At 48.9% G+C, this 12,520-nt stretch overlaps 1 protein-coding gene across 1 annotated transcript; it reads right to left on the minus strand.

Moving 5' to 3' along the window:
• Window positions 1–4,964: 4,964 nt before the first annotated feature.
• Window positions 4,965–7,956, minus strand: MC3R (melanocortin 3 receptor). Its single transcript, XM_074317764.2, has 2 exons — window positions 7,670–7,956; window positions 4,965–7,457 (listed from the first exon to the last, which is right to left on the minus strand). The coding sequence occupies exon 2, from the start codon at window positions 7,303–7,305 to the stop codon at window positions 6,334–6,336; it is 972 nt and encodes a 323-aa protein (XP_074173865.1). The 5' UTR covers window positions 7,306–7,457; window positions 7,670–7,956; the 3' UTR covers window positions 4,965–6,333.
• Between the last annotated feature and the right edge of the window lie 4,564 nt (window positions 7,957–12,520).

Below are 12,520 nucleotides of genomic sequence, written 5' to 3' on the forward strand. Positions count from 1 at the left end.
CTGCCCACGGAGTTTCTCAGAGCATCTGCCCAGCAAACGCGTCTTTCCCTTGGGGTTCAGCTGTATAGTTACCACAGCACATGCGAAGTGCTTCGTGCTGAAGATCGAGGGTCACTAAGGAGGAGGTGAGTGGCTCACCATACCGGAAACGTTGGTTTTATTGTCCAATTTCCTACCTTCCTTTTTCTGCCTTAATTAGAAATGTTTCTGTGGAGTTCTGCTTGCTTTCCCCTCAGTTTACTAGGAGAGCAGATCAGAGGTTGCCTTGAATCATCTGCCCTAGCGGTTTGTTTTCGTGTCTTTTTTAGCTAATTCTTTTTGCAAGTTTAATTTTATGTGTCAGCTCAGGATGCACACCAGATCACAGCAGAGCCCATCTCCTCGAGCGTAGAGCTTGTCTCGCTCTCAGCCCTTCTTGTCCCGCCTTCCTACTCCTGACCCCTCCCTCCCAACGTGGCTTTTTCTCTCACCCCTCACCCACTCCTCACTGGCCTTGGAGGAGTCAATGCCTTGGCCTCCGTATCTGTCAGATGCTGTTGCTTACGAATAACTAGCTCAGTAATAAAGTACAGGCGTAGGCTTAGCTTCAAGCATAGCTGGACGCAGGCACTCAAATGCTAACAGCAGGAATGTTCTCTCTTCTGCCTGCTTTCTGTCACGCTGGCTTCATCTCGGATCGACTGGTCCCCCACTCCCACAGCCCCAGGCAGCTTGGTGCCCAGAGGTCCAGGGGAAGGGGGGCCTTCCTTTCTCAGTAATTCAAGTACAGGACTTGAGCTCCCTGGGCTGCCTTGGGTCACAGATGTGGCTGCAGCGCCCAAGAGGTAGGAGACCGCAGTTAATTCTTGTGGCTGGTGTGGAGGTGGGGTCTGTGTCACCTGAGCCACCCAACAGACAGCAGTCATGTGCCACCACCGTGGACAGGGACAAGGGTTGAAATCACCCATTGAGTCCAGCTCTGCCAGTCGCACAGATGCATGATTGAGCCCAGAGAGGGTGACAGACTTACTCGGACCCACATGAGCCTAGAGCTGTGCTTGCTCCCAGGCTCTCCTGAATTTCAGCTCAGAGTTTCCTCCACTTGGCCCCCTCAAAAGCGTTTTCTTTCCTGCTCAACAGAGTCCTTCAAAGCCACTCTAGTGGCACTCACCCCAATTTGTGACACTGCTCTTGTGTCTCCTCTGCTACCTAGTGGGATGGGCCAAGCTCTTCAAAATCTGGCACATCATGGCATACATGGAATAAACACCAGGAAGGAGTCTTTCCCCTATAATTAAAAACAAAGGAAACACTGCCAGCATTGAATACGCATCTATTTTGAAGGTCAGCCCATGCTATATAAAGAAAGCCTTTAGAAAAATGAGCTAATTACTCAGGTATTTCATGGGAAATGCATTTCTTTGGCTTGAGCAGCCACGTTCTCCTCTGCCACTCGGCTGCTGGCTCTGGGGACCACACATGCTTTCTGTGGCCCGGCAAACAACATGGCAAAAAGGAGAACTTGTAAGAACTTTTCTGTATAATTATTACACTTCCATTGAAACGTACACAAATAATGAGTTTTTACAAGTGGGTTTATAAATGGAATGCTTCCAACGCCCCAGAAAGCCCCCTCCAAATGCCAGAAAAGAATTTAATTAGAAAGCTCCAGGGTAGTGGCTGCCGGATTTCTACTTGGTTTTTGAGAATTCACATTCATCATGCAGGATGTGGAAGACACAGGATTCGAACACAGGTCCATCTGACCTCAGAGACTGGGAAACAGTATCAGACAGGAACTCTAACAATCAGGGTTTCCTTGTGCCTCTGTGTCGTTATTCGCAAACTCCTGTGTCAGAGGTTCATGCTTATGTTTGTTGCATTTGCTAGTACCTTCTCTGCCTTCCTACGTTCAGCTTAGCTTGCAGCCTGGTTGAAAGGAGAGAGAAGTTCACAGAAAAATTAAATAATGTGGTGAGTTCTCTGTGGGGAAGGGCGACGGGCGGGAGAGCTTTTTGCTGAGGGCCATTCAACCCTGGGGCATGTTGCTACAGGCCATTGTGCCACCCACCACAGTGGGACAGCCTTGTGGGTTACAGAGGGATGGTGTGGGGAGCCCGGCTGTGGCTTAGGCCCCGGCTCTGCCTCTCACCTCTGAGTAGCCTGGCCAAGATGGTTGACTTCCCCCATGAACCAGTTTCCTTTTCTATAAGGACAAGACCGTACAGGGTTTCGGTGAGAATTCAATGAGTTAATACATCGAATGTCTGGCGTCTATTACCATCACATAAAGTCTTTGATGATTGTTTACTGACTGGGCTCCCAAATAAATGTTCTTAGATGAGAAACGTTGAGTTCTTTCGTGGAAAGTTTTGCCTTTGTTCTGCATTTTGTCATCTGGTTCTTCCCAGTTCTGGATTTCTGTTGGTTCTTGAATGGCCCAACATTAATTGCAGGTACTTTATGTCCTGACAGGAAGTGGTGATGGGAAGGAAATTTAAGCTCCGGGGGTGCTGGTTTTTGTTATTGTTAGGAAACAGGCAGTGCTTGTTGGTTAAGGGGGTTTCCCAAGTTTGGGGTGCATCACAACCACCTAGAGATTTTTAAAATTTCAGATGCCTAGCATTACCTTTGATTGACTGGATCATAATTTTCAGAGAACAGGCTGTTTTTCTCAAACTCACCAAATGTGAGGATCCCTGGTGTCTTATGTTCTCTTTGGTTAGAACTTGAGCTCACATTTAAGTGTCTTAATGAAGTCACTTAGTCACTCAACACATTTTTTATTGACTGGTTTTACATGTTAGGTACTGCTTTCTAGTGGGAGATATTGATGATAATTAAACAAATACATTAATAAGAAAATATAAAATAGAAATAAAGTTTGTGACAAAACAATACTTCATGTGTGTGAGTGGGGTCTTCTTTAGAAAGAGTAGTCAGGGAAAGCATCTCTGAGGATTGCGCTGGAGCATGGATGATAAGAAGGTGCCAATCATGGGGAGATATGGTGGGAAAGAGACTTCAGGAAGAGGAAACGGCAGGTGCAAAGGCCCTGGGGCAGGAATAAGTATGGTGAGTTTGAGTCCAGTGATGGGGAAGGAGTGTGGGGGAGGGGCTGTGTGTTGAGAATTTACCAGAGGAGATCAGATCATTAGGGCTTTGTAGGGCTGGGTAAGGAAGTGACATTTTATTCAAAGCCACTGAAGAGTCTTGAGAAGGCGTGTGATATGATCTGACTTATATTTTTAAAATGATTTTAAACAGGCTGTGTGGAGAATGGATTTTAATGGAGGTGAGAGTGGGGAAATGTTTTCAGCCAAGGAGGCCTGATTGGACTGTGTTGTAGATCCCAGCCCTACAGAAAAACATCACAATTAAGCTCGGAAGTTCTATTTAAATAAGAACAGGCAAAGATTTCTAAGAACCCAGGGTGTCAACCACTGCATTGATTCTGCCTTGGGAATAAGGTGTGAAAAGTGAATGCAACTTAACAAATGAATTAAAATCATGATGTGCTTTTATTTTCAAACATTAAGCATTTCCAAAGCTGACTTTCCTGCTGCTTAAAATGTTCTGTGGGTTCCTACATAAAGATCTGGGGACGTGGTGGTGGAGGACACAGTGACAACCTAACATTCAGGGTTGTTCACCCTTAGAAATGGATACACTCCTGGGCTACCCACAGACTTGGGAAATGATTGCAAGTCAAATGACAGTGTGCGTCTTCGTTTTTATGACATCTTTATGGGATCTCTTATGAACATCTGGACTCATGAGCCATAGCATTATGCATTGAAGTCTCCCTACATGGCAGCACAAGTGTCTGATGTCATTGGGTCATGGCTCAACTATCCCCCATTTCCATGAGAGGTGCTTGAGTGTCGGGGTTGGACGTGGGGGTGTGAGTTGGGCAGCCCAAGTTTGAATCTCTGCTTCTCCTCTTGTAGCTGAGTTTTCATAAATAAGCTCCTTAACCATTGTGAGTTTCAGATGCCTCGTCTGTCAAGTAAGGTTGATCATAGTGTCCACCTCATGGAGTTATTGCAAAGGTCAAAGAAGCAAATGCCCACTTAGCACAGTTCCTGGCGTGGGGTCAGCCCTCCATGCAGACCAGTACGTTTGGCTTTGTGTGATGCTTGTTTGAAAGTCCTCTGTGCCCTCTCTGTTTAAAAGGTGGTCGCCAGACAGCAGCCACATCCTCTGGGAGATTGTCAGAGTCAGAAATGCAGAATCTTAGGCTCCATTCCAGACCTGCTGAATCAGGTTTTGCCTTTGAACAAGATCCCAGGTGGCTCCTGTGGGTACTTCTGTTTGGAAGTGCTTCTCTAAGCCAAAATGTGTATAAGAAGGGGAGCCAGGTCAGTTTTCACTAGGGAAACCTGTTGGGAGCATCACGTTGGTGTAAAAAGACATCAGCACCCAGACACAAAATATACTGTGACCCTCTCTAGCTCAGCATTCTTGGACAGCCACGTAACCCCCCCCCCCGGGACTAAGTTTCATCATCTGTAAAATGATCCCCCTGTTTTAGAGGTTCGTTGAGAGGATAAATGAAATAATGTAAAAGCTGATATCAAAGAGCGAAAAGTAAGTTATTTTTATCTTATTTACATAGAAAAAGGATGTCATAATCCTATAGCTGTTAGTACAATTTTCAAAGAATCCGATTCTCCATTTTCCACATTTGCTTGCCGAGTGGCAATGGACAAGACCTATTATTTGACGTGTCGATTAAAATAATGGAGAGTGACAGTAGTCCGGGAACTATAGCTTGATATTTTCAGAAATTGCATGGGAGAGTTTTGTATTTTGGCTAAAAGGCACTGCCCTAGAAAAGACTAGCACGGTGACAGTGGGGATGTTTATGCCATTTACGAAACAGGCAGAATTACAGTGTAACGTACCATGGCCAAGGGCAGAAGGCACCGGGATGCTTCCAGGTGGTGTGTTTTAATAAAGTCACATGTTTAGCAGCCACAAAAGCCTTTTATTTTTTCCAAACATCACAATCAAAGCAAGAAACAAGTGATATTCTTTGTATCAGCTGGATGTCTTAAAATATAACAAAGAACCCCCCCCCCCCCCATATATACCAGCACAAGAAAAACACACAACTGTACGCCAAAGATACAGCATAATAGACGAATTCTGGGGGGAGAGGGGAAGTGTGTGAGAACAGGCAGAAATCAAAACCTGAAGTTGTCAGGGCAGGAAAGGGTCTGATGGACGCACGCAGCACAGTGATACACAGCGCTAGTCAGCGAGCTCGCCCTACGCTCACGGGAGTGAAGTGCTTTCCTTGATAAGGTGCAGACGTGGGTAACTTGACCACCATGACAAGTGAAAGGAGCAGTCATCCAAAAAAATCCTCTTTCCTGGATAACGTTCAGGAAACCATGTGACAGACAGCAAAAACAACTTCCAAGAAACCACATGCATTTCCACAATTTCTCAAGGTCTCTGCAACTACAGTAAAACAATGTCTTGAGACACATGCCCTGCCAGCCACGATTCCCTCTCTTGTTTTAAAGACAGAAAAGGAATACTAGGAGAAAAGACTTTATTAAAATCGGGAAAGCTATACCTTAAAGCAGTAGCAAGGTACTAAATATTTTGTACACAGGTATGTTCTGAGTTTCCAAAGTACTTCATCTCCTTTTCATTAGAATTTTGAAAGCTGCCTTCTATTTCCTGCATAAAGCACAACAGCGGCAGCAGCAGGAAAAACAGAAGCGGGTTACATTTTGATGCTCTCTTTCAGGCAGAGGCTGGCGAGGGGTGTGGGGGGAAGGAGAGGGGCAGTAGCATTCATTGCTTCAAGAGTTCCTTGTTTGGGGGCACTGTTTTTACTGCAAATGGAGTAACAGAATAGACACTCAGTGTCTCACGAAATAAGGGGAAAGCCATCTGAGCAGCTGGCCGCCAGACCCGGGGAGGTGGCACAGGCTTGCCTGGGAGAGCGTGGAGCCACCCTGCTGTTAATGAGAAGCCTTCAGTGGGGTCTGACCGAGGCCAGGAAGCAGGAGAGCAGACAGGCAGTCGGAACCCTGCGTGAGTGGAAGCGCGTGCAGACAGCGCCCTGAGCAGCCCTCCCGGGTCTCTCCCAGGACGACCGGAATTTGGGAAATCAGTTTGTGACTTACCCAGCCTGGAATCCTTTCAGAGCGCCTGTCCCACAAAAGGCTGTGCAAGCTTAGAAACATATGGCACGCACCGTCGTGGCCGCTGCCACGTTTTCACACCTTCCACCCCCCCATCCCCCCACCCCGTCTTCTTCTGTCTAAACCCGGGGCTGGGTGGAGGGTCAGCAGTGAGCAGACCGACCGTCCCCACGCCCGCGGCCCTGGCGTCCTACCCCAAGCTCACGCCGCTGCAGCCGCACAGGATCTCCCGGAAGGTGTTGCGCAGCTCCGGGCTCCGGAAGGCGTAGATGACGGGGTCGATGACCGAGTTGCACATGATGAGGACCAGGTAGGTGTTGAAGTGCGCGGTGTAGCAGACGCAGCGCGGGTCCGCGGGGCAGGCGATGATGAGCACGAGGTGGAGGAAGAAGGGCGTCCAGCACACCACGAACACCCCCAGCAGGATGGTGATGGTGACGGCGCCCTTCATGCACGAGTGGTGCTGCGGGGCCGCCCCGCCGGCAGGGGGCAGGGCGGCGATGCGCTTGACGTGCAGCCGCGCGAACAGCAGCATGTGCACGTAGAGGGTGCCCATGAGGAGCAGCATGGCGAAGAACATCGTGATGAGGCTCACGATCACCATCTTGCTCTCCGAGTAGACGATGAACAGCACGCCGCACACGCCGCAGCCCAGCCAGACGGCGGCGATCAGCGCCAGGGCCTTCCGCACCGTCATGATGCTGTGGTAGCGCAGCGCGTAGAAGATGGTGACGTACCTGTCCACGGCGATGGCCAGGAGGTTGCAGATGGACGCCACCAGGGAGATGCAGATCATGGAGTCGAAGAGATTGTCCATGTGCTGGATGAAGCGGTCCTCGAAGGTCAGGTAGTCGCTGTTGACGATGGCGATCACGATGGTCTCCAGGGCGTTGGACACGCTCACCAGCATGTCCGCCACAGCCAGGCTGCAGAGGAAGAAGTACATGGGCGAGTGCAGGTTGCTGTTCCTGACCACCGCCACGATGACCAGGACGTTTTCCAGCAGGCTGGTGATGCCCAGCGCCAGGAAGACCTCAGGTTTGATGAACACCTGCTCGCAGAACCCGCTGGCGCTGCGGTTGCTGGGGGAAGGGGCTGCGAGGTGCTCTGAGCCATTAGGCAGCGGCGGCAGAGCAGACAGCAGGCAGCACGAGGCATTCATCCCTGACAGACAGGCTGAGCGGCGCCGGGGCTCCAGCAGCGTCCAGAGGGTACTGCTGCTGCCTCCAGGAAAGGAGAAGATCTGCCTCCCGAGACTTGGTACAGATGCTTGTCCAGTCTACACTTCGATTTTGTTCTCCCCAGAATGAAAGGCTGGAGAGAGAGAGAGACCCAGTCCCCTTGGAGACATACAGATAACTTTCCTCTGCTTCTCCAAGACAAGCAGTTTTATAGATATTCTTATCTGCCGTCTTCCTTCTCGCTCCCTTACCTGTTACCTCTTCTCACATCCCCACTTGGGAACAGAAAACCTGCCACTGGTTGCTACAGTGACGGCTGTTTTCTTAGCAAGACAGGGGATGTACCTGTTGTTAGAAGTAAGGGGTGAACACTCAATTTTCAGAGACTGGCTGGAGGCAAACAACTCCGAGTTCATCTTCAGCGCAGTGAAATGACCACTGAGCATCGGGCGCCTCTGACTGACAGCAGGTACCGGCTCCCAGGGCTCCAGCAGGGAGACGCAAAAGCATGCTGGTGCCCTCTGCAGGCCACACGGCTCATCCGTTTGCAGGCTTGGCTGAGCAATTTTTGTCCGGGAAATTGCCACAGGCATCTGTTCATCCTTTTCCTCGTCCAGTCATTCATTTTTTAAGCAAACATTTACTGAGCACCTACTATGTGTCAGGTCTCTGCTGGGTGCATTATATATATAATGGTGAGCAAGACAGACACGTCATCCCTCCTTCCCCCCAAACTCAGACTCTGGAGTGGGAGATGAGCAATCACGGAATTGTGTTTCAGTGTGATGAATGCTTGAGTCAGGGAAGGCCAGGGGGCTGGGGGAGTATAGAGCGGGGGGCCCTAAGCTGAATGGTCAAGGAGAGTTCCTGGAGGAAGGAACATGCAAAGCTTTGAAGGAAGAATAAGTCATGTCCAGTGGTGAGGTGGGGGCTGGGGTTGGAGGAGGGTTCCAGGCAGAGGAATAACATGCCCACAATTCAGAGACGAAAAGCAGTTGATTCCCACCCTGGCTGTGGGAACCATCTGTAGGATGTGGGTACAGAGATCCCACCTGGCCTCTGGAGTCAGAATCACCCAGGACTAGGACCAGGGTACGTGTGTGTTCAACTTTGACAGGTGAGCAAAGGCATAGCCAGGGCTTTGATCTACTGAAGAGGAAACTTGGTGTTTCTGAAGCACTGAAAGTAGTTTTCTCTGGTCAGTGTGAAGTTTGGAGACACAGTTTGAGAAATGAGGTTGCAGAGGTTTTTGTTTGTTTGTTTTGTCTTGTTTTTAAAGGTGAGAAGTGCCTGGGTCCTGAAGGACCGTATCCTGAAAGCGGTGGGGGGGCTGTGGAAGGAAGGGTTTTAGGTAGGGCAGGGATGCGATGGGGTCTGCATTTAGAAAGAGTTCTGGTTGCAGGGGGCAGACTGGATTGGGAGGGGAGGGCGAGGAGCCAGGGGGGCCAAGTGCTGTGAAGAGCCAGGGCAAGATGATGGTGGCCTGAAGCGAGGAGGTGACCTTGGGGCCCTGGGAGGAGCAGACAGATATGTAGGAGGTAGCATCACGGCCATTTGAGAGTGGTTGGATTTGAGACTGGAGTGAATGGCCAGGGAACACCCCTGCTTCCTTCTTAAGTAACAGGGAGGGTGGAGCTGCCCCTTGAGGTGGAAAATGTAAAAGGCAGATTTTAGCAGTTGACTTTACTGCTTGGTTCATATCAGGTTTATGCTGCACACGGGGATCATGTAAATTCTGGGAACAGAGCACGTGCGCGCACGCACACACACACACATGGATTAATGACCCATCTCATTATCATCTAACTATGTGAATATGTGTGTGTTTGTATGTATGAGATACAAGAAATATGCGTGTGGAAATAGAAGAAAATTTAGAATATTTATAAAACTTCAGAGAGGGGAGGTCTTCTGAACAAGATGGGCAACCCAAAATCTAGTGCGGACACACGCACCACACAAAGTTAAAGACAAACAGGAAGGAAACATTTGGCACAGGCAGCGATTACTGTCTCTCATATACAAAGACTAGTTCCACATTAATACAAAAAAGATGAATTGCCTCTGAGAAACGTGGGCCAAAGATATAAATAGAAATTCACTGAAGAAGAAATGCAAATGGATAATAAACATACAAAAAGATGTTCAACCTTCCCGGATGTCAAGGAAATGAAAATCAAAGCAAGACTGCAATCCCATTTTCCCCAGTTAGGTTGACAAGAATTAAAAAGATGTCAAATTCAGGAGAGAAGATTGGGAGAAGAACGTTCTCAGGCATTCCCGGTGATTGTGACCAGTTTCACCATTCGGCACTTAGTACAATAAACATGGCACCTGGCTATGGATCTCAGGCTGCACCGAGGGGTGTGACAAATGCCACTTGTATTTATTTTCAACAGAGCAACTTAATTTCTGATGCTAAACCAAGCCATCTTCCAGGTTACGGAAAAACACAACCTTAGTCCTTCTGGAGGGTTCTCCTCACCCTCAGGGTCACCTCCACAAGTGTATTTATAGCGTCTTGGTCTGTGGTTTCAGGGGCACTGCTCTTACCTGAACCTCTAAGACGGCTCGGCGTTTTCCCTGCTCTGTGCTGGACATAGACCGTTTTTCTCTGCTCCCACCCTCTGATTCTGTGCTTCCTTTACAGAGAACACCTGGGGCCTGGCACTTCAAACCCGCGTCCTCAGAGTGCCCTCGTTGTCCGTGAGTGTAGACTGGGTCTTCTCTAGATGCTACTCCCCACTTACCTAGGGAAGTAGCACAGATGCAGGATGGCTTTTTAATTGAATCTTCTATAAATGAAGAGGCTCTATTAATAACAATTGCAAGACCTGACAATCTCCGTCAGTGTTTACCGTACGCTGTTGGCACATGTGTGTGTGTCTGTTTTGAATGTTACAATAAACCGTAACAAGGAGATTCTTATCCTAAGAGATAATCGACCTGGATATTCTCTGCCCAAAAAGCCCTTCTCTAATTTTGGGTCTGCAATATTCCTCTTGTCCTTCAAATCCCAGCTCAGATGTGAACTGTTTTTACAACGTTCCTCAAATTTCATATACCAGTTTATCCCTCTTCCTTCAACCTCCCCCCCACCCCCTCCCCTGCGACCTGACAGAGTTCAGCATTGTTTCCTCATGCTCATGACATGTAGAATGTGACCTAATTAGAAGTCACATCCCATGCCACTTAAAAGGGACAGCATTGTCCAGAGGTCACATTAGAAACAATGATTAGATTTCATCATTGCTCCTAATTGTTTCTGAGGAGGAGATGCCTATTACCTTTGTCCTCACCCCTGAAATCAAGGACACCTTGATTTCAGCCGCCTCTTGCTAGACAGTTCCCTGTGGGTTCAGCTTCAAACCACTCTGCCAGGGCCCAAGGTGAGGGTTGCACCCACATTCTGGCCCAGGATCTTCCCTGATGTAGGGGTGGGGAGGTGGCCCCCCCATAGCCTGATCAGATTCAGCCTTGGAAGTGAGGGGGAGTAAACACCATCTGGGACAGCCCTCATCTAATAAGAGCTGGAGCCAGTGGGTCCTGTCCTTCAGGCGGACAAGCAGAGATGCCTTGGGTGCCGCCCAGACGTCCTGTGAAACAGCCCTCGTCACTGATAGCCGCAACCTTGATGACATGTCTTTTTATTGGCTTTTCCTTTTCACTCATCTCGTTCTCCATTTACTGTCCTAGACTTTTTATCTTTATCTTAGTATGTACTCTTTCTACTTATAAAGAACTTTGACGTAACACAGCGTGCCGTGTTACATGGGCAGGAGTCTCATACATCTTGTGTTTACCGCGTCTCTTGCTCACACCGTTGTCTCTTGGGCTTGCTTTCATCTCCTGTTGTTTTGTACGGTAACACGCTGTGCAGCTTTGAGCCCAGGAGCAGTAGGCTAGGCCACGTGGCCTCGGTGTGGCCTCAGCGACACCACCTAGGTGTGTGTAAGTGCACGGAGATGTTTGCACAAGGAAAAAGTTGCCTAAGCATGCCTCTCTCAGATGCATCCCCATCACTGAGTGGTGCATGACTCTACTTGGTTTAAGTCACTAAAAGCTTGGGTCTTTTGTAGCAGCACTTCAGACTGTTCCCTGACTAATACACAACTAACTGTTGTACGTGTAATGATGCAATTTTATTTTCCCCACTGGAAAGACGGTGGAAGATGAAGTTTTTCTTTCATCTACCCACTCTTTAGACCATCATGGAGTGGCGTCTACATGCCGGGCACCATGCTAAGGGTTGGGGCTACAGCGATGAACAAGGCACAGTTCCTGTCTTCATGGAGCTCAGAGTCTGGCTGGAAAGATTGAGGTGATGTGGGAGCCCGGCGATAGAGCTATAAGGAGAACATCGGGGGGCACCGGGAAGGAATACGTCACCAGGCGTGGCTTGTTATGAAAATGCTTAAGCTCTAAGGCACGTGGCAGCGCATGTGTCTTATTTGGCCAATATGTAGAGAACCTGCGTGTGGCTGGCGCAAAATGATCAAACAGTAAAACTGCAAGAGGCTGCACGCGTGGGGGAGGATTTACACGGTAAACTAGAAAGTATCCAGGAAGTAATGACTTGGGCCCTTCTGGGGTCCTTGGAAGAGGATGGACAGGCTTCCATTCCTGCCGAAAGCTGTGGAAGCTGTGTGGCTCCTTCCTTCTCAAATTGCAGAGGCGTCTTCCCAGGAAGCCTACCGGCTCTACAGGTGGGGAAGAACCTCTGGCAATGAATCTGAAATGGTTTTAATGAAAACAAAACAGGGATTTACTTTTTGTCTCACATCGTGGAAATGTCAGGGGTTTTATATATTCAGGCTGGATTTAAGGCTCCAGGAAGGTAACAAGGACCCAGGGTGCATTAGCTCACGCTGCCATAACAACATACCATAGACTGGATGGCTTACACAATGAAATTATTTTGTCACCGCTTTGGTGGCTGGGACGTCTAAGAGCAAGGTCTGGCAGGGTTCACTTTCTTCCTAGATTGCAGATGTGGCTCCTTGCCGTTTCCTCACACAGGGAGCACGCTGCCAGCGGCTCTAGACCATGCTCTGAGTTCAAGTCCAGCAGAGAGCTGTGAGGGCCTCTCTCTCAGCAGGTGCAAGACTCCCAGATCACAGCTTTCTGAATCTTATGGGACCCAGGGCACCTCCCTGAGCCAATCTCTGTGGACGGGGATGCAATGCCTGAGTCGTG

This window comes from Rhinolophus sinicus, chromosome 13 (assembly GCF_057876585.1).
Source record: "Rhinolophus sinicus isolate RSI-liver-muscle chromosome 13, RSI-T2T, whole genome shotgun sequence".
Lineage (NCBI taxonomy): Eukaryota > Metazoa > Chordata > Mammalia > Chiroptera > Rhinolophidae > Rhinolophus > Rhinolophus sinicus.